Source organism: Leptonotus elevatus, chromosome 5 (assembly GCF_054856555.1).
Source record: "Leptonotus elevatus isolate MCC_2025b chromosome 5, RoL_Lele_1.0, whole genome shotgun sequence".
NCBI lineage: Eukaryota > Metazoa > Chordata > Actinopteri > Syngnathiformes > Syngnathidae > Leptonotus > Leptonotus elevatus.
Window position 1 is genome coordinate 27,965,197 of NC_141243.1, and position 22,500 is coordinate 27,987,696.

The following is a 22,500-nucleotide window of genomic DNA, read 5'->3' on the forward strand; positions in this document are numbered from 1 at the left end:
GTCCTCCGCTCTAAGGACTATAGCAAGGGGCTTAACTGCCAAATCAAACAAATATGGGGAAAGGCCACAGCCTTGCCTGCAGGATCTATGAAGGGGGAATTAATCTGAGATAGTGCTATTAGTATTACGGAAGTAGTCAGTCACAGTAGTTCCAACGCCACAATAATCTCCTTCCTACACCCACTGTTTCGTAGCACTGTATGTTTTTTTTTTTTTTTTTTTTGCTGCCACCGCTGTCTTTCTTTGGGCCCATGTCGAAGAAAATTGTCCTGAAAAAATCCAAATGCACTCACGAATGTACAGAGCACCTCAGAGTGTTCACTCACTGACTGGAAATAAGCAGTGCTTCGTGTCAATGACCACAACGTGAGCATTCGGCATTGCTCAGCTTCACTCGGCTACCCGTTCAAGGTACATTCGGCTTTGCTTGGGTGTTCAAACTCCGAGACCGAGGTCAAACTCCGAGGCATTTTTTACTCAAATGTTTTGGTTGAAGTCCGATTTGTACGAGTTCCGAGACGTTCAAAATCCGAGGTTCCACTGTATTAGGGTTAGTAGTTATCTCACGCAGACCCGTTCAAATTTCAGGAATGGCACTTTTAGCTGCGGCTCATTTAATCTGGTGGGCTAAAAGCTTTCCGGCCCTTTCCCCATGCTCATAAAATATTTGTTTCGATTTAAAAAAAAAACAGCAGTTCCGTTTGTTTAGTAGAAAGGTTATCAAATTCAGTTTTTAACAACAACTTCTCTCTATAAAGCTCTGGCGTTGGTTCCTCTGCGTATTTACGGTCCACCTCTGCTATGCAATGAATTAGTTCCTCCAAGTGTTGATTTTGTTTCTTCCTCTCATAAGCTGTATATGAAATTATCTGTCCCCTCAAATATGCCTTGAAAGCTTCCCACACTGTAGTTAAAGGTGTCCCTGGCGTGAGATTCAATTCCCCCAAAAATCAATTTGTTGTGAAAAGATTTTTTTGAACGAGTCTGTAGACAGTAACAAGGAAACAAACCGCCATATCCGGCATTGCCTGACACACTCTGGAAAACAAATATCCAGCTGTACTGGAGCATGGTCAGAAATAATTATACTATTATATTGGCAATCCTTGACCATAGGGAGAATCCCATTGTCTACTAAGAAATAGTCCATCCTGGAAAAAGAGTTATGAACTGGTATTGTCTAATAGTTGGGTTTGCCTTCCGCCACGGATCAAAAAGTACATATGTGTCCATAATTGATTTAATATGCCAGCATTTGAGATCCTGCCGACCAGATGTGGGATTTGATCTATCTAATTTAGGATACATAATGCAGTTAAAGTTGCCCCCTATTATCAATCGGTTGTTGTTAAGATCTGGTAATTTTGATATAAAATTGGTGAAAAAAAGCGGACCGTCCCATTTGGGACCGTATACATTAGCCATTGTTACTTGTACACCATACAATTTGCCACTCACTATAACATATATACAACCGGAGTCACAAATAGTGTGAGACGAAACAAATGGAATGCCTTTTCTAATCAAAATGGCTGTACCATGTGCCCTATCATCATTTTTCGAACAAAAAAGTTGCCCTATCCAAGCTTTCTTTAGTTTTGTACATTCACTCGATCGTAAATGAGTTTCCTGCAAATACATGATGTCACTTTGTGTTGTTTTCATGTGCGCAAACACCCTACTTCTCTTCACTGGATTGTGGATTCCCTTTATGTTCCAGCTCAGAAAACGGATATGACTTGGTCTTTGTCTATTAGACATTGTACAACCAAAATAAAAAAAATAAAAATAAATATGAGTCCCTGTCTGACTACAAAACTAAAACTAAGCCCAAAATCCCTGTGCTGATCTACTGAACCTGTCGAGATCGCACTACCCTCTTGTAACATCCTTTCACGGAAAACCTTGTAAACTATAATCATAACAGGCCCCAACCGGGGCGAACCGAGACACATGACATGGATAAATGTTAAAGTAGAATTGCTTGCATACAGCTAGCAAAATAACATAAACCAAAGTTTTCCCAAACACCTTCCTTTCCACATGATTCCCCCGTACCTCGCCCACAGCAAGGACTAAACATAATTTGCATGTTGTAACTTAAAACACTAGGCTTACACCCAAAAAATATGAATTGTCCAACTTCTTAATGAGTCACATTGTTGGAACAAAAGAAAGGAGAGGGGCAGGATCGTCAACAATGAGGTCAGTGTCCTTACCTTTCACAATTTGTCATCAACATCTAGATCCCATTGTTCAATTGATTAAATCAACTTAGTCATCCTAGGTTTCAAATTCTTCTCAATATATTAAACCGCTGCCGTTGGATCTTCAAACCGCCTTTCTTGGCAATCCGAGTTGGTGATGCGTAGTGTCGCGGTGAATCGAACACTAAACTTGACACTCTTGCAGCTCCGAAGTAGACTCTTAGCTTCAGCAAACGCCGCCTTCCTCTTCTAACCCTAACCCGTGTAATCAGGGAATATGCTCACTCGCTTGTTGGGAAAGGTCAGCGGCACCGAAAGGGCCGCCACTCTGAAAACCTCATCGCGTTCCCCCAAGTAGTGGAAATTAATAACGATAACTCTGGGAGGTCCCCATTCGGCGGCACGCCGGGCACCGCTGAATGCTACATCCAATGTTGGAGTGAAATCAAGCACCAACAGCTCCTGCAGCATCTTAGCAATGCTTGCTGCTAGTCGCATCCCCTCGCTTTATTGAAACCTTCTTTTATTCCGATCAAGCGTGCGTTGAGCCGACGTTGTCCCTTGCCGATGTCTTCCACTTTCTGGCGGAGCAAAGTGACCTCCGCCTTCAGCACAGCAATCTCACTTCTGCGGAGGTCGACTTTTCCGCGTACGTATTCAGGCCGTATTCCAACTTGCTGAGACGGGCTTCCTGCTTCACCACTTCCTTCCGTAGCGCGTCTATTTTGGAATTCAAGTTGGCTGTGCTCGAATCTATCCGTGCCAGAATCTTGCTTTCGCTGCTTGCAATGGCAGCCATGACAGCAGATAGGTCCGTAGCCTCCTCTTCCGATGAGTCCTCATTCCTCGAAGCCGTTTAAGCCGAGTCCGGGCCTTTAGTAGGGGCCTCTTTCCTGTCGTGTTTCCACTTGGGCATTTCAGCTCAGCAGTGTATTTTGGAAAAAAAAAAAAAAAGAGGTTGTCAGCACTTGGTGCACCTGCGATTTAACGGCGGCAGAGACGGTATGAACCGTCCAAGTTATTTTGCAAAAAATATATTTCTTGAAAAAAGGTTCGACCCGGTTGGGAGCACTGCACAAACACGTCCTCAAATACCGCTGCTCACTCGCGCCCTCAGTTAGCTTGTCCACTAGCTTCACGTTCACGTGCACCAGCTCCGTCACAGCCTCTTCCACATTATGCATTCTCTCCTCCATCTTTCCAATCCTCTCCTCCGCTTCTTCTAACCTGTTGGTCACTTTTGCGATGTCCTTTTTGATGCTTTCAAGTTTGTCATTGTTTTCTTGACGAAACTCTCGAATCTTGTAGAAGTACTCAGTATTCCGCCATGGATCGTGTTAGCTGGATAGCTTTACGTCCGTGGATTAGCGTTAGCAGCTAATGCTAGTGTTACTCAGAAACAATTTCCTTAGTTTTGAAACTGCCTCCAAATCATATTTCTTGGCGTATTTCTCACCCCCTCGATGTTGTCTTCAATTGGTGAAATCAAATATCATTTATTTAGAGGGCTATTATTTTAATTACTTTGGTTCAGTCTGGAGCTCCCTTACACCACAGCCATCACGGCAAAATCCATCTGCATTTTCTTTAACAATGGGCTTTTCACTTCTTGTAAATGAAATAATAACGGCGGGCCCTTGACTGATAAGCCTGCTCGTCACAGACTGCTTACATTTCCTGTCTAGCTGACCCTCCCTTTCTTCTCCAAAAACCTAACCAGGCTGCATAAAGAATCTTCCTATGATAATTTACTACACTCTCACAGATCACTTCTTGTCGACTGCTCTGTAAGACTTGTGTATTTTTGAAGGTTCAAATATGTCCTTAAATTTGAATAGTTAGATGTGTCATGAGCTGTTGTTGCTCAATGTTCAATGATTTTGGTGCCTTAATTGTTTACAAACTTACAGATTCTGCAATCATCAACAGTCAGGACACCCTTCCGTCATCGTTAATTCGTCAATATTTCAAGCCAAACTACATTGTAATGTCAATCTGTCATTTGTCATTCCCTCAGCGAAATGGGTGACCGCCATGGCATCCGTCCATTGACGGACTGACAAACCTTCCGTCAATTATGACGGAATGCTTTTTTTCCAAACCTAACCTTAACGTCAGACTCACATGAAACTCCATGCGTAGGCATGACTGACACCTAGTTGTAGAAACACTGCATAAAATGCTTCCAAAGTCATTGTTTGTGAGACCAATTACAATCATGGTTTCATGAAATAAAATTCCAAACATATTACACATACAAGCATAATATCTAAGTAAAATGCAGATTTTATAACCGAAAAAATAAGAGTCATTGTGCTTCGTAGACATTGATATGCCATCAATTGCAGTACGTAAAAATGGAGATGACTGTTTGGCTGTCAGCTCACAAATGCAAATCATTACTCCTCTGGGCAAAGATCTCCGCTAGCCGATGATGTCACACTACGGCAACTCGACTCGAACAAACTGCATTACACCCCATGAAATAAGAGTAATGTGCTCGTTTATTAGTTCAATTATGATAATGAGAATTAACTGAACTTTGACTTGTGTTAGGGATGCACGATAATGCTATTTTCAAACAATACGATAAACCAATAATTTAGAAAGTGCCAATGTCGATAACCGATAAGCCGATAATTGTTTACAAAATTAACTTGAATACAAATATACTTTTGAGTCCTACTACAAGTCTAACATGTTCAAATACATTAGAACATTGTGTAAAGCCACCATGAAGCGGAATTTTATTGATATATCGGCTTCAACGACAACTAGTAAATCATTTTGAGTTTGCCAAAACAGTCATGTTTTAAAAATGCAACAAAAAATTGTGAAGGTTAACATTTTGGGGAGACACAGTAAAAAAAAAAAGAAAGCCCACACTGGTGACTGCCATGTCACCATGATGCATCTTCTGTGAACACAAGGTTGCACGCATTATGTCACAAATATGCATATACTGTATGCAAATATAATTATCGGCCAATTTCTTTATTATCTGTATGACGTCAAATTGGTCGATAATTGCATGTATGGGTTACAGGCCAAAGGACATATCATACAAGTCATAGTTATGATGCTATTTTGTTTTTATGATGATGTATTTTATTAGTCATGCTGATGTATGTTTATTCCAGTAAGAAGCTCAGTCAGGCAGCGTTGAGCTGCGGAGACACACGGTTTTCTTACCGTTTGTCACTATGTTTATTGTCAGTTTGTTTTGTTAGTAATTAACAACCTTAAAGACAAGAACGGACTCAAGTGGATTACTAACAACCAGGATAAAGTACAGTAGATGCGTGTAAGCCATAACACGCAGCAAACTGCACCAACAAAAGTTAAAAAAAAAAAAACTTCTCTGATTCAACTCAATTCATTGGACTTGGAGTAGCATTCTGATGATCGCAACATTGAACTTGATACAGACTATTTCTTGATCATCTTGGAATTAATACAAGAAGCTTTACTTTGGAGCTGACAACGGCTAACAAGTCTTTCATCTTACATCACAAAGACTGATGTGGATACATCAACCATGGAAACCCAACAAGTGAAATCTAAAGAGGAAACCATAGATACATCTGCAACAAAACCTCCAAACACACAACTAACGTAATCGAATTCAATGAACTTCAACTGGACAAAGTCTTCCTAGAAAACAAGATGCAGCAAAGCAAGGTTAAGTCAGATAGGCTGTATGAATTGATGGACGAAATGACCGTTTGGATGGATACAGACTATAATGTGAATTTGATTGAAAGAAAGTTGGGCGAATTTGTAGCGCACATACGACAATTTCGTGAGCTGAATAGTTCTGTTAAAGACTTGATGAAAGAAGTCAAGTCAGACAAAAACAGGATAATCAAGAGTATTTGTTTAATACAAAGATCAGGGATGTGATTTTTCCGCTAATTCGCGGAATTCCGCTTTTTTTATCTCCAAAAATAAAATGTTACAATTTTTTAAGTGGTAAAAAATCCGATTTCGTCTCTCGACAGCATTCCATTTTAGTGTTTCCGTAACTGAAATGAAACTGATCTTGCGATTGGCTGAAGTCTCCGTGTTGGCCAATAAACGCGCTTGTTATAAAGGCATAGGCGTATGCCATTGTTTGTTGACCAATAAACGCGCTTGTTATAAAGGCATAGGAGTATGCCATTGTTCATTTCTCAGACGTTTTTGCCGGGTGTTTAAAGAAAGATGTCCGTGATCGAACACAAAGATGCTCCGCGAGTTAAGGAAATTGACAAGATCGTAAAAAACAAGTTTCGATGGGACTGGTTAGAGAAGGATATTTCTACAAATGTTGGAAAGAAGAATGTGACGAATTTGTTCAGTGACTTTATTCGGAAGATCGATCGTGCCGGGAAAGCGCTTTGCATTTGGTGCCATGATACCATTGACTGTGGTGGGAGAGGTTTCAAAGCTCTTGAAAGTCACGCAAAGAGCAAAAAACACGTGAAAGAACTCCAGTCAAGAACAACAAATTATTCCATCGCTGGAAGTTTTGGTGCCCAAACGAAAACTCCAAAACTTTACGGCCTCCATCCCTTATTGACATCACAATCGGAAGCGGTAATAGAGAGACGTGAACCTGTACCAGTTGCTGACAGAGTCGTGAATTTTGAGGTCGGTGGTAAACTTTTCAAATTAATCGAAATCAAATTTTCGAAAATATTATAACGTAATAAAAATGGCCATAAATATTTAACATGGTTAATCATTGACACAAACTCAAATGAATGCTGCATGTTTGCACTTTTCAGCTTTCAATATGTTGACTGTCTTGATGTATGCAGTTACAGAGATGATCTTAGTCAATCATGCATTCGACGAATGCATGATTGTGTTTTTACCAGAGCTTGCTGCATGAGGTATTTTATGTTTTTGTTATGCATTATGTATTAAATTAAGAATGATTGATTAAATGATTTATTGCATGGTAAATATATATGATGATATTCTCAGTGATAGTTTTTAAAAGCAAAGGCAGTCCAATGTTTTTGAATGTGACTGATTTTGAGTTGACTAAAACTGCAATTTTATATGGGATAGCTCAATATACATTGAAAATTTATGCTGTTGTTTTGTCTATTTCTTTGTCATCTGAGTGCATTGAAAGTACTTAAAAACACGGAAAACCCATGAGCTCTGGACCTAGCTGAGTGCCCGCGGCCCCCAAGACCCCCGGCTAAATTTTCAGATAATTTCACTTTGGTCAAATCACATCCCTGAAAGATGGTTACATTCAAACACCATATTGCTCATGTGAATAGTTGGCTGGATATAACGTGCACAAAAATTTATGAGGGAATCAAAATAAGTCAATGAAATTGTTAATCCTTGTGACAGTGTATCAATGACATGGTCTAGAAGTCGTAAAGGGTCTGACAAGTTCTCATCGTTCCTAAGTTCCTCACATAAAAGCTCAAAGGTAACTGTAATAGAATGAAGAAGTTAGATTAATGAAGGCTAAAATTGCAGCAATAGAACAAGACACCAAAAACTGTAGCACTAGAATCTTTGTCTAATATTGCAGCAATGGAACAGGAAGCTACACTTAAGACGACGGAGGAATGGGAGAACATAATACAGACACTTTAAACGACGGCAACGGAGTGGGAAAATAAGTTTGAAACAGCCAAAAAGGTGGCAAATGAGCATCTTAAAAACCCAAGAGAATATGAGGGCAGTAAATTGAATGAGTATGAGGATTATAGAGCTTTAATTAGGACACCATATGAACAGACAAGTGTCAAGGGTGATCCAAGCAAGTTTACAACATGTTCTTACGCCCGTGAGGAAGTCAAGGGCAGCAGTAACACAGAGAGAGAAAGAGTCGAGCGACAAAATAGGAACAGCCTTGCAACTCTTGATAAAACATACCCTTGCTACTTTGCCACCATAGAACAGGTCTGTCTTTGATGGAGATCCAATTGAATAGGATCCCTTTATGACATCATTTCAACATCAAGTGGAGGAGAAAACGGAACATGACAAAAGTCATCTACACTATTTACAGCTGTATATGAGTGGAAAACCCAAAGAACTGGTGAGAAGTTGTATGCGCATGAAACCAGAACAAGGATACCGTGAAGCCAAGAAGCTACTAGCGGAACAGTATGGGAATCCTTACAAAGTTGCTAGAGCATACATTGATAAAGCTTTGAACTGGCCTTTTATTAAAATGGGAGAAAGTGAAGTTTTACATAGATTTTGCTGTGTTTTCTCACTACCTGCATCAATTCCATGCCAGACAAGTAACACATGGAGCAGTTGAATAGCATTGAGAACAAAAGAGCCATCCTCTACAAACTCCCTTAAGGTCGTTAGGATCAGACGAGAAGAAAGAACTTTCACTTTCGAAGATCTCAAAAGACAGTTAGCAATATGTATGACTGTTAGCAATATTGTGTACACGTTTTTACTTAATGCATTTCACTTAATGAAACAGACCGTGGACCGCATAACAAATAATGACTACATTTACATGCAGGCAATAACCCTTTTAAAACCTGAATATTGGCAATATTCGGGTTTTGAAAGGCCATGTTAAACATGCACAATAACCCGAATATTCTCTTATTCGGGTTTCTAAAACCCCGAATAAGCCCCTTGGGTACCCCTTTCATAACCGGAATACTGGTTCATATAAATGCAATCAAAATACCTCGAATCAACGGGGCATTGCTTTTCGTTGTGCGCATGCTCACAACCTCTTCTTCGTGTCCTTTTCCTCTTCTTCGCTTATTTGCACTCGCACGATGGTGTCCGTACTTCACCCCATAACATCGGGTTATTCTAAACGGCATGTATACGGGGGTAACTGTCAACTTGCGCATGTAAACGTGTTTTTACGATTTTTCCAGAAACCCGAATTCTGACCATAACACGTATATTGCCTGCATTTAAACGTGGTCAATGACCTCCCAGGCCTGTTCCTTTGTCGTCATGATGTAAAAGGTAATGATTTTGATTTTGACAGTCTGTTCATTTTCTTTAACGTGACCGTCACTCTAATCACACTTCCTATGGTGTCACAATGTGACAATGCAGGTGGTGATAATTTGTAGCATGTTTATTGCTTAACATGATTGCAACATCGTTCGCTATTATTCCGCTTCTTGGTGTATCTGTAAATTACAGTAAAATATATAGTTAACATCAAAATGTTATTTAATTATTATTATGGTTATTGTTATTATTATTGCTGCACGGTATTGTGAACTTTTTTTTTCACCACCCTCTGCACTCCGAGGAAACGTGACATGAGGGGTAATCTGTGCACGCTGCATCAATGGCAATTAAACATTACGTTAGTAGTGGAACAGACATTGTACATTTACAGAAGCTTGACTGAATGTTCTCATCCATCCACGTCATTTAATTTCCGGGACATTATTGCACATTTACAGAAGCATAACTGAATATTTTCATCCATCCACGTAATTTCATTCCCAGGACATTCAATACTATAATACTGAACTAGTATAATTGTGATCACTCGATTTACAGAAGCACTGAGTAAAATACTACACGCTAACTTGCAGCAAGTTAGTGCTTACCTTCGCGGCTTCCAGAACTTTCTGGAGATTAATCTCTGCTAATATCTGTGATCAGAAGGGATTCATTTATCTGATGAATTCAGCTCGCATTCCTCACCACCAGATTCCTCATCAGATGGCGGTGAATCTTTCGAACTATGACAGAAACCATCGCCACATGCCTCGTGAACGATGGAGCAAGTGGATGCTTTTGAGGTGGACGCCCGTCGCGTATTCACCTCCACTTCTGCTGAATCCGCTCTGTCATCTTCCTCTTTACAAATGCGCTGCTCGAGCGTGAGCTGCTTGTAATCGGATCGCTTGCGTTTAGCCATTCTCACTCGTCCTCGCACTAGCACTCGTCTTCTCTCCACAACTCCACTACTCTACTAAACTCCGCTCTTCTTCTCTTGGGAGACCACATATTTTTTATCCAGAGGCCAACACTGACATCAAGTGGTCACAGTTAGCCACTACAGTGCTTCATAGGCTTAATATTAACTATTTTACCGCCCAAAACGCTAATTGACATTTACTATGTTTTGTTTTTTTCTTAGTGGGACGTACAACTTGTTGCACAGCGCTGCCTAGTCAATGGGCTTGTGCAATCAAAAACATCCACTAACTATGGCCAGAAGATGGCAGCAATGTATCTCTTTTCAATGGGCTCCCGGTAGTATGAAATTACAATGAAACATGACGAATCTGATGAAATAGAACATTTTCAAGGATGATGTGAATGATCTAATTCACAGAGTGTCACTAAAGAAAAAAATATATATTAGTGTCAAAGTCACTGTTGTGCAGAAAATGCATTTTTATTTATAGCGCACTACAGGAAGGTGTGTTTTAAAGTATATATGATTTTTACCTGGTTTTGAACCAGAAAGTTAAATTTTGGGCTCTCATATACTCCTAGACCAGGTTTTATGATGACCACCCATTTCAGTTATGTTTAAGCAGCAGTGTGGTCCTAAAATGACCTCGTATTATGCAAATGACATTAACTAATTCCCACCGAAGAGAAAATGGAAGTTGCGACGAGAACTCTCATCAACTGTTTATTTTTTATTTATTTAGTTTTTAATGAATGGGTGGATGAAACTTTTTGGCACCTCCCCTCTTAAAACCAAGTAACAAACTAGGGCTGTTCTAATCGTGTCACAAATCTGATATATAAGTGGTTTTATTTATTTATTTATTTTTGTAACATACATCATGTTAATTTATGATCTCAGGTTTTGGACAGATGTGATACTGGTTTGGCCGCCCTATGCATGTCTGATGTTGCCAAAAGCTTACTGTATATAAATGGACTATTAGGTTAACATTTCACAGCCAATTTTGTCATGATTGGCATTGCTTTAATTTCATTGTTCATGGATCTGACAACACGATACGGACAAATATTTGAGTAGCACTCACAGATATAGCTTATGAGAGAAAATTTATAAATGCATTCTTACCAATGAAATGTGAATGTAGCGCTTCTTGCAGACTTATTGGTACAACCATACACCACACACGGTGGCATTTTCATCATAGAGACAGTAAATAACATGAAAACACTGCGGGAAAATCAATATTTTCAAGTTCGGTGGGCTTAGTGGGTGGCAATGTAAGATGGCCGCCGGTGGCTTCACTTCTCGCTATGGTGATTGGTGAATAAGTGGCATTTTGAGTCCATTAATATATAAGTCCATGGATGATGCTTACCGTAGTCCAACGAACGTTAAAGAAGTTTGTGTGAATGTAAAGACACGGAAAATTAGAGGGAACATTGGTTGTGACAGCTACTTTTTACTATTCAAGATACATTCACACATTAACGACGCCACAAATCTCAGTAAGGTTGTTTGCTATCTCTGAAGTATGTTTGCAATAATGTAAGCAGTGAAACATGATGATTTGATTGTAAAGGGAACTAAATATTGGCTCTCGAAGTTGGTCAGCGTTTGAGCATCTGGTTAGCAAAAATGGAAAATCCAGGTCCAGAAAGTAAAAACTCTTCCACAGTTTGGCTTTAGCTACAGGTGCTTGTACTCAACCTGCAGGTAAACGAGGTCATTACGAGAAGCACCTGTGGCTTAAGCCAAACTCTAGCAGGGTTTTAACTTTCTTGACCTGGTTTTCCCATTGCTGCTGGCTGGACCATGTTTTCTGAAAAGCATCCAAATAAATATCTGTTATTGACCATTTGTTGGATTTTGTAATGATTTAGTAAACCTGTTTGATAGTGAATATGTTTATTCTCTTGTACTCCAGGCGGCATGTCTTCTATTTGTGGCACCAGTGGAGGTGGGAACACCAGCTCGACTACTTCAACTGTAATGGAGGCACTGTTCTCCATACCATTGGTGACACAGCCCAACTGAAGCCAGGTGCTCAAGGCTGTGGAGACTGGGGAGCTGGTGCTATGGAGGACGATAGCATATCCTTGCCTGATCCTCGTGACAACAAGCGTCTTAAGAGGGGTGTCCGGGGTGTCCATCTATCAAACCTTCCCAGCCTGTCCTCAGAGTGCACATTTCTGAGCACTGTTCTGGACAGGCAATGTAACCCTGAGCAGAGACATTTTGGCCTGGCATACAAAAAGTGGTTAGACTCTGTGATTGGAAAAGAGCTCTGAGAATATTCATTGGTGGACACATTCTTTTAAATAAAAACATTAAATTTGACTTTGACTAAATATTAATTTGTATTAGTTTGATGCAGTTCTGCTATAATAATGGGGCTGTCAAGCTCTTATTTTCAAGAATTGTCACATGAAAAAAAGCATGAAACAACTCTCAGGGTTTGCACTTTTTGACCTAAGCTTTTATTTCAGACGTGGAGGCGTTCTGAATTTGATCTCTCGGGTATACCCACTTCTTTTTCAGTCTGCATTGAGTATACCCACTACTTTATCAGTCAGTATTGAGTATACCCACTTCTAAATCCCCCAGATTACACACCGTTCAGCCATGGCATACCCTCCTCAGCCTCTAATTGTCTAGTCCCCCCTGCCGACACTGATTAGATTGGCTAACATTTGGTATGAGGACTGATGAGCCATGGCATACCCTCCTCAGCCCCTAATTGTCTAGTCCCCCCGCCTACACTGATTAGATTGGCTCATGTTAGCCAATCGGAGGCAGAGTAGGGCGGGTCATGTTGCCTACACTGATTAGATTGGCTCATGTTAGCCAATCGGAGGCAGAGTAGGGCGGGTCATGTTGAGGAAAACAATCCTTCAAATGCTCCGCCAAGCCATAATGTGGCCCAAAAATCTAGCTCAGGTGAACTGATTTGCCCTCGTACACGGGATACTTGATCGATTCCAAGGTTGGAAGTTGCCGATTAAAGGGACTACACCATGGTATTTTAAGCCCTTCCACAGTTAACTATAGGCATATAATGATGAAATCTTACCTTTGACACAATCGCGATGTAATTTTTTATGTAATATGAGTTATTTCTGTAAATATTTTTCTTATCCAGAAGTCAAACGCTTGGTTCAGTAAAAACCCGCCTCTCCCCCTGTGGCTGCCGCGCCCCTCTCATGACGTTGTCCGAGCCAGCTGCTTCGCGCAACGCCCACGAAACATACATAGATGTTTTAAGCCGTTTTTTAAAATGGACTCTAAATTTCACGGGCTGCTTGATCTCTGCGTTTGGTAACGCAAGCCATCAATTCTTGAATAAACATTTGAAACAAAACGGGTCCTTGCCGCAAGAAATCGTGGAATAGGAGTGTAGCAGAGAGGTTAGAGGAAAGGAGGAGAAAAAAAAGCACTACAGCGGGTCGCGAACCCGCGCCCTCTTGCTTATGGGGCGAGCGCACTATTCACTACACCATCCATTTATTTAAACCCATCAGCGCAAATATTTTACTTGTAGTTTACACGAGTGTCAGCCAATGGATTTTAAGACAGCCAATTGTCATTTCATTGCACTTTGGCATTGCAAATGTGAAGAATAATTGATTGCTTTGAATGTTTATTGATAAAGGCTACTTTTGTCATTATCCCATGGAGGGAGGTCTCAGAGAAAGTGGGCGTGCGTTTAGTCCGCAGATGGGGTGCGGGGGTGGGGCCGCACACAATGACATCAAACCGTGCCAACAGCTCGTTTTCTAAGGTTGGGAGGGGCTGGTGCTTGGAGAGCAGAATAACCTAGAATTGCTCATACAGGGGCGACTTTGGTCATGTTTTTGGTGAGGAATTAGCATTTTTACATGGCTAAAAGCTTCAAAAAGTAGATTTTTCATGTTGCAGTCCCTTTAAACACTAACTACATGCTCTAAGTTTTATAGTAGCTATAGGGTGGTACTTGATTTTTAGGTACCAGTAAATTAAAACGTACAAATGGCGACAAATAGTTTTAATATTCAGCACAAAACAATACTGAAGTCTAAGCAGGCTGTTTTTCACTGTTCTTGTTTATTGTTCACTAAATAATATTGTAATTTGTTTTGTAACATATACTTTGTTTACCTAATGATAAATACATTTTACATTATTTCAGTTATTATTTGTGTTACCAAACTGTTCTTAACAAGTCATGATCATTTTATTATTGTTTTTATTTTTATTACTGCACTAAAATGGTTCAAGTCATACCTCACGGACAGAACAGAACATGTGGCCATAGGACAATCAACATCATCACTGCACACGGTAACCTGTGGAGTTCCACAAGTTTCAGTTATTGGTCCAGTCCTCTTCACAATTATATGCTCCCCCTCGGCCACATAATCCGTAAACACAATGTCTCTTTTCACTGTTATGCTGATGATACTCAGCTATACATGAAAATATACTCTTCACTTCCCTCAACTCTGCCATCTGCTTTTCAGGCAGGCCTGGAGGAGATAAAGGCCTGGATGTCACACAACTCCTCAACAGAATTATATACTCCCCCTCGGCCTCATAATGCATTAACACAATGTCTCTTTTTACTGTTATGCTCATGATACTCAGCTAAACATGATAATTGACTCTTCACTTCCCTTAGTTCCGCCATCTGCTTTTCAGGCATGCCTGGAGGAGATAAAGGCCTGGATGTCACACAACTTTCTACAACTAAACAGCAACAAGACCGAAGCCATTTTAATAGGAACCCCAAATCATACCAAGTCACTCTCCCTAAGCAACATCCCCATTTTTGGTCTCAATTTTCCCTGTCCTCTATTATAAACCTGGGAGTCAGGCTCGACTCACATCTCTCATTTGATACCGACATCCGTCACCTCTGTAGGTTTCCTTCCATCACCTCAAAAACATTGCCAAAATTTGTCCCTCTCCCAACCGGATGCGGAGAAGTTGATCTAAGCCTTTGTCTCCTCCATATTGGACTATTGTTTCGCCCTCCTCATCGGGACCCTAGGCCAGAGCCTACAAAAACTACAGCACATCCAAAACTGTGCTGCCCGGATCCTGATGAGGAGGCGCAAATATGACCACATCACCCCGGTCCTAAAATCCCTCCACTGGTTTCTAATTCAATACAGAATACAATAAAATACAATACAATAAAATCTGCCTGCTTACCCACAAATTAATTCATCAAACTGCCCCTGTCTACCTCAATGAATTACTCACCCTCCACAATGCCACACGACACCTTCCTTCCTCCTCTTCCATCTACTGCCTTCACCAGCCTAGGTCCAGACGCTCTACTATGGGGGACAGGGCCTTCCAGATAGTCACTCCGCGGCTCTGCAATGCACTTCCAGTCACTGAGAGCTCCACAGACTGTGGAAGTTAAATGCCTCAAGACCTTTTTTTTTTTCCTTAAAAAAAAAGGCCTATTAATATTTTTTTGCTAGATTTTATGGTTTTTAACAGTTTTATTTATTATAATTTGATTTAACTTTTCCCTTTAGCACTTTGACATTTATTTTGAAATGTAAAGTGCATTACAAATTAAATGTATTATCATCCATCCATCCATCATCTGCCGCTTATCCGTGGGCGACTTCTCTCTCCCCAGCCACTTCAACCAGCTCCTCCGACGGGATCCCAAGGCGTTCCCAGACCAGCCAAGAGATATAGTCTCTACATCGTGTCCTGTCAACCACGACAGTCCCATAATACCTAGAGCCTTAAGGAACTCCGGCAGACGTTTCCAGCAGACCCTCACAATATGTTTGGGTCTGCCAATTCGGACCAGCATTTTACCCCTCCATCGGAGCCCACACTCCACCAAGTGGTGATCATTTGACAGCTCCGTCGTTCCCTTCACCTGAGTGTCCAACACATGCGATGACACGACTACAAAGTCGATCATGGAACTGCGGCCTAGGGTGTCTGGTGCCAGGTGCACATATAGACACCCTTGTGTTTGAACATGGTGTTCGTTATGGACAGTCCGTGACGAGCACAGAAGTCAAATAACAAAACACCGCTCAGGTTCTGATCGGGGGGGCTGGGCCGTTCCTCCCAATCATGCGCCTCCAGGTCTCACTGTCATTGCGCACGTGAGCGTTGAAGTCCCCCAGCAGAACAAGGGAGTCCCCAGAGGGAGCGCTCTCCAGCACACCCTCCAAGGACTCCAGAATGGGTGGATACTCTGAGCTGGTACATAAGCACAAACAACAGTCAGGACCCGTCCCCCCACCCGAAGGCGGAGGGAGGTTACTCTCTCGTTCACCGGGGTAAACCCCAATGTACAGGCGCCTAGTCGGGGGGGCAATAAATATGCCCACACCTGCTCTGCGCCTCTCACCTTGGGCAACTCCAGAGTGGAAAAGAGAGCAGCCCCTCTCGAGAGGATTGGTACTAGAACCCAAGCTGTGTGTGGAGGCGAGTCTGACTATATCGGAACCTCTCGGCCTCGCACACCAGCTTGGGCTCCTTCCTTGCCAGAGATCTGACATTCCATGTCCCCAGAGCTAGCTTCAGTAGCCGGGGGTCAGACCACCAAGGCCCCCGCCTTTGGCTGCCACCCAGCTCACTGCGCACCCGACCCCTTTGGCCCCTTCCACAGATAGTGAACCCATGGGAAGGTGGACCCCTGTCCGCCACGGTAAGGTGATGACTCACGGAGGAGATTATTATTATTATTGTGAGCAAGTACAAATGACGGATTTTTAATTCATACATGTCACCGTCTCTAAAAGAGGATTTTTTTTGGACTACTTGTGAAAGTTGAGAGCACAGGTAATGCTCAATTTTTTAACACAATGGGTTCAGAGAGGTTGTTTGCAAGTCAAATTTGTTTGTAAATCGAATCACATAAAATTGTGTTTCAAAATTTAATTTTATTAAATTATATATTTTTAAATCAAATAATAAAAAAATATATTTAAAAAAATATAAACAAATTAAATAATATGCCTTATATAATACTTCGTTTATATACAGTAGATACATTACATTTAAAAAAACATACATTCAATTACATCATTATCTGAACCACTTTCCCTCACAGTACATTACATTTTTACACACTACAATGCAATAAAAACAAAATAAATATGCTTACTGTACTGTGGCCTTGCACACAAAATACAGATTTTATGGACATCAGTCAGCCTTTGTTCATATCTGCGAATGTTCGTAACTCGGATGTTCGTAACTACAGGACTACCTGTATACCCACTTCTCCAAGGACCAGTACACCACTGCCTCCAGCATATGAAATTTGTTATGAATGGAATTTGAAACGTGTTTTTAAAGATCTGAATGTGATAGAAATATAAACCTATGTGAATTTCCATGTTTCTGGCCATGACAGATCCGTTTCTAATACTGATAGCACTCATAGTAGTTACCTCTGGGTCACCATAACACATTTCTATATGTGAATTCAGAAACAGGTTCTACATGTGACATAAATGTGTTTTTCTATATGTTTTTGGGGTATGTGATACCCATTTATCGCAGGCGTCGGGCCAAAACCTTATACCTCCAAAAGTCACCTTTCAGAAGACCATTGTCAGGTCCTTCCTCCCCATGAGCCCTGCCCATTTGTTCCCTGTTTGTGTGTATATGTGCGTGAGTAAATCACACTGCTGGGCGAGGTGGAGGAGACACAGCTGGAGCAGGAGCCAGGTGCATGTAATCACACTCAGCAGACTACAAAAGCCAGCCTTGGACTTCACTTCAGCGCCAGATCAACTCTAACTGTCACACAGTCAGTTGCATCCAGCTTATTGCCGCCTGCTTTTGAGTCGAACTTTATCCTAATTACCACTCTTTGTCTAGATTTCCTGCACCTGCCGAAGCCGTACCTTTGCCAGCCTGCCAAAGCTAACTCGCCTGTCGATCGCCTGCTCCCTACCCGGACTCGACCCCACCCCCACCCCCCCTTTGGTTCTCCCGCTCACATCAGTCCACTAATTAAAAGACTCGCAAGTGACTCTGTTTGCCTCTCGTGTCTGCACTCGGGTTCTCATCCCACGCCTTCGAATCGTAACAGTTTTGATCTGGCCAGAAATGGACCCCGCCGATGCGAACCCCGTTCGCCACTCTGAGAACGCACAAGGAGTTCTATTGGAACAGCACAACCAAGCCCTTCATCTCCTCCCTGGCAAGGTAAAAGAGGAGATCACTCGCCTCCATTCAGAACCAGCAATCAGCACTTCAAGTAGCCAGACAGCACACCTACTCTTTGATGCACGCACCTGCTTCCGCCTCACCGTCGCAAGTCATTAGAGAGCCCTTCGTGCCTCCTCCCACTCCCTACAACAGAGACCTAGAGTCTTGCCGGGCTTTTCTGGTGCAATGTTCGCTGGTTTTCGAACAGCAAGCACACACTTATAGTTCGGACAGAGCTAAAATAGCTTACCTTATCGGCTGTCTTCGGGGAGCCGCGCTAGCTTGGGCGTCAGCTGAGTGGGAGCGTCAATCAGCAGTGTGTTTGAATTATTCCAACTTCACGGAGGAAATACGCAAAATATTCGATCAGCCAGTACGCAGAAAAGAGGCAGCCAAAAGACTAATGTTGCTCCGTCAAGGCCCCCGTAGCGTGGCGGAATTCTCAGTTGAATTCCGAACCCTTGCCGCCGAGAGTGGGTTCAACAACGAGGCGCTTCAAGATGTATTCCTACATGCTCTCAATGACTCCCTAAAAGACGAGTTGGCCTCCCAATACGAACCGTCAAATCTTGACCAACTTGTCGACCTGGCCATAAAGATTGATTGTCGTCTTAGAGAGCTTCAGAGACAGCGACGATCAGCCTCGCCCACTAGGCCAAATCCTCCTCCGCGCGCGCAACCCAGTCAGCCAATTCAGCTCCTGACTCCAGTCTTGCCCGCCTCTGACGTTACAGAACCCATGCAATTAGGACGTGCCAAGCTTTCATTTGAGGAGAAGACGCGGAGATATAGTAATCACCTATGCCTGTACTGTGGGCAAGGCGGTCAGTTTATCCGTGCATGTCCCGTCAGGCCAGCAAAAGGGCAGGCTCACCAATAACAGGGGAGGTATTGGTGAGCCAAACACGTAGCCCCTCCTCACGCCGACTCCAACTCGCTGCTACACTGTTCCACAACAACCAGTCCAGGGCGCTGTCTGCGCTAATCGACTGCGGTGCTGATGAGAATTCCGTCGATCGCAGCCTCGTCAAGCAAATGGGAATAGAGACTCTCCTATTGGCTACGCCTTTCAAGACCACAGCCCTCAATTGTCAGTTACTGTCGCGGGTTGAACAGCAGACAATGCCAGTCTCTCTCCAGCTCTCAGGCAACCACCGTGAAGTCATTGGCCTATATGTTTTTGATTGCCCTCAGTCGCCCTTGGTACTTGGATTACCCTGGCTAAAAATCCACAACCCCGATATTGACTGGACAGTGCCAAGGCTTACTGCATGGAGTGTTTTTTGTCATAGCCATTGTTTGCAGTCAGCCATAGTGCCAGCCCGTCGTGTCAAGGAACCGGACCTTCCAGACCTCACCTCTGTACCTGAATGCTATCATGACCTTGGAGAAATCTTCTCTAGGGATCGTGCCATGGCCCTACCCCCTCACCGGCCTTATGACTGGGCTATTGAGCTCCTGCCAGGAGTACGACTCTACAACATCTCACGGCCAGAGAGAGAAGCTATGGAGAAGTACATCACCGAATGCCTGGCTGCAGGTATCATTCGCCCGTCCGTCCTCCTCCCCTGTTGGTGCAGGTTTTTTCTTTGTGAGTAAGAAAGATAAGTCCTTAAGACCTTGTATAGACTATCAAGGGCTAAATAACATAACAATAAAAAACAAATACCCCATCCCCTTGATCGAGTCAGCATTCGCACCTCTCCATGGTGCTGGTATCTTTTCCCAGCTCGATCTGTTGCAATGCCTATCACCTCGTCCGCATCAGAGAAGGTGATGAATGGAAAACGGCTTTCAACACACCACTAGGGCACTACGAGTACCTGGTCATGCCATTTGGGCCGCCGTTTTCCAGGCCCTGGTCAATGACGTCCTCCGACATGATTGACACGTTTGTGTATCTTGATGACATTTAGTTTTTTTCACAGTCCCTGTCCGACCATGTGAGGCATGTGCGGCTGGTGCTCCAAAGGCTCTTGGAGAACAGGCTTTTTGTCAAGGCCGAAAAGTGCGAATTCCATGTCCCCAAAAGCACGTTCCTCGGCTATATGATTGCTAAGGGTGAGCTGCACATGGACCCAGCCAAGGTGACTGCTGTCTCAGAGTGGCCTAAACCTACCAACCGCAACCAGTTGCAGCGTTTCCTCGGATTCGCCAATTTCTATCGAGACAGTTTATTGTAAAGGTGGACGCATCTGAGGCGGGAGTGGGGGGCGTGCTCTCCCTTTTTTTTCCTTTTTTCTTTTTTATGTGCGTGTGTGCGTGCGTGCGTGCGTGCGAGTGAGAGCAAACCCAGGAGCTGGAGCGCCCCCCAGCCCAACACGGCCCGCGCCCCCAACCCAACGCAGCAGGACGGGGCACTGCAGGCCCGCCAGGCACCCCACCGGTCCACGACCCCCCCGCCCCCCATCCACCCTAACCCAGCCCCAGCCGCCCCCAGTCCCCCAAGCCCCCAGACACGTGCTCTCCCAACGGCTACCTGAGGACGGTAAGGTACATTCATGTGCCGCCTTCTCCCGTAAACTCTCACCAGCAGAGCGCAATTACAGCCTCAATGACAGAGAACTCCTGGCCATCTGCTGGAGGGTGCAAAACATTCATTCGTGGTGTGGATGGACCACAAAAATCTGGAATACTTGAGGACGGCAAAGAGACTAAATCCAAGACAAACTAGATGGGCCCTCTTTTTTGCTCGTTTTCATTTCACTTTATCGTATATTCCAGGGCCTAAGAACACCAAGCCTGATGCCGTCCCGCTAGTTCTCCACCCACAAAACAAAGGAGGATTCGGAGCCCATCCTTCCACCTGCTTGAGTTGTAGGATCAGTGGAGTCAGAGATTGAAGCATTGGTTAAGAATGCACAGAGCGGACAAACCGACCCCAGAGGTTGGTCCCAAAGAACTCTATTTGTTCCTGATTGTGTCCGCTCCCAGGTACTTGGATGGGCCCACGCTTCCCGTCTGACCTGCCACCCGGGAGTCAATCGAACTTTAGCCGTCCTGCGCCCATGCTTCCGGTGGCCGACTATGAAAACGGACACTCGTCGCCGCATGTATGGTATGTGCCCGTAACGAAACATATACCAGGCCCCGTTCTGGTTACCTCCGCCCATTACCAGTCCCCAGCCGTCCATGGTCCCACATAGCACTGGACTTCGTCACTGGCCTTCCTCCATTAAGAGGTAATACAGTCATACTTACCATAGTGGACAGATTTTCTAAGGCCGCCCACTTCGTTGCCCTAGCCAAACTCCCTTCCGCCACAGAAAAAGCTAACCTGTTAATACAACTTGTTTTCCGTCTCCATGGCATTCCCCTAGATATAGTCTCAGACAGAGGTCCACAGTTCACATCCCTTGTCTGGAAGTCTTTTTGCTCTGCGCTAGACATTTCTGTAAGTCTATCTTCCGGTTAATATCCGCAAACCAATGGTCAGATGGAACGCACCAACCAACAGCTAGAATCCGCACTTCGTTGCATGTCACATGCTAACTCTTCCTCCTGGAGTACCCAATTGACGTGGATTGAATATGCCCACAATACGCTGCCTAACGCCTCCCTGGGCATGTCTCCCTTCCAGTGCTCTCTGGGGTACCAACCTCCTCTCCTTCCCTCCCAAAAGAAGGAGATAGCAGTCCCATCCGTCCAATCCCACATACGGCGGTGCTCCAGCACATGGAAACGCGCTCGCACAGCTCTGCCCCGTGCTTCGGAGAGCTCCCGAAAACATGCTGACCGACGTCGCTCCCCCGCTCCTCTTTACGCGGTAAAGGTTTGGCTAAGCACTAAGAATCTCCCATTGAAGGTTGAGTCCAAGAAGCTGTCTCCGCGATTTATCGGCCCATATGAGATTGAGCGCATAATTAATCCGTGCGCCATCTGCCTCAAATTCCCCTTCACTCTGCGTGTCCATCCAACATTCCATGTTTCTCAGATCAAGGCATACTCTACCAGCCCGTTGTCCCCACCCTTGCCTTCACTGAGCAACATCACCTCTCACACATTTAGTTAACATTTCTATCACATTTAGATCTTTGCATAGAAATGTTTCTAATTTCATGCATAGAAATGTCATATGCTAGAAGTCAATGACCTCTCGTTGACCCTAGAGGTCAAACCGAGAACGCCTCCACGTCTGATATTAAAGCAAGTTTCATGGTTTGTTTTCATGGTTATGCTTAAAAGTCCCACTATTAGGAACCAAGCATAGTGCAGCATATTTTC

General features: G+C 43.4%; 1 protein-coding gene across 2 annotated transcripts in view; it reads left to right on the forward strand.

Moving 5' to 3' along the window:
- Positions 1–12,432, forward strand: part of ptar1 (protein prenyltransferase alpha subunit repeat containing 1) — a 92,994-nt gene extending 80,562 nt beyond the window's left edge. For both annotated transcript variants that reach the window (XM_086075129.1, XM_086075130.1), the window contains one exon: positions 12,020–12,432. In XM_086075129.1, coding sequence (XP_085931255.1) covers positions 12,020–12,383 — 364 coding nt within the window. In that variant the 3' untranslated portion in view covers positions 12,384–12,432. The remainder of the gene's footprint in view (positions 1–12,019) is intronic.
- The last annotated feature ends 10,068 nt before the right edge of the window (positions 12,433–22,500 follow it).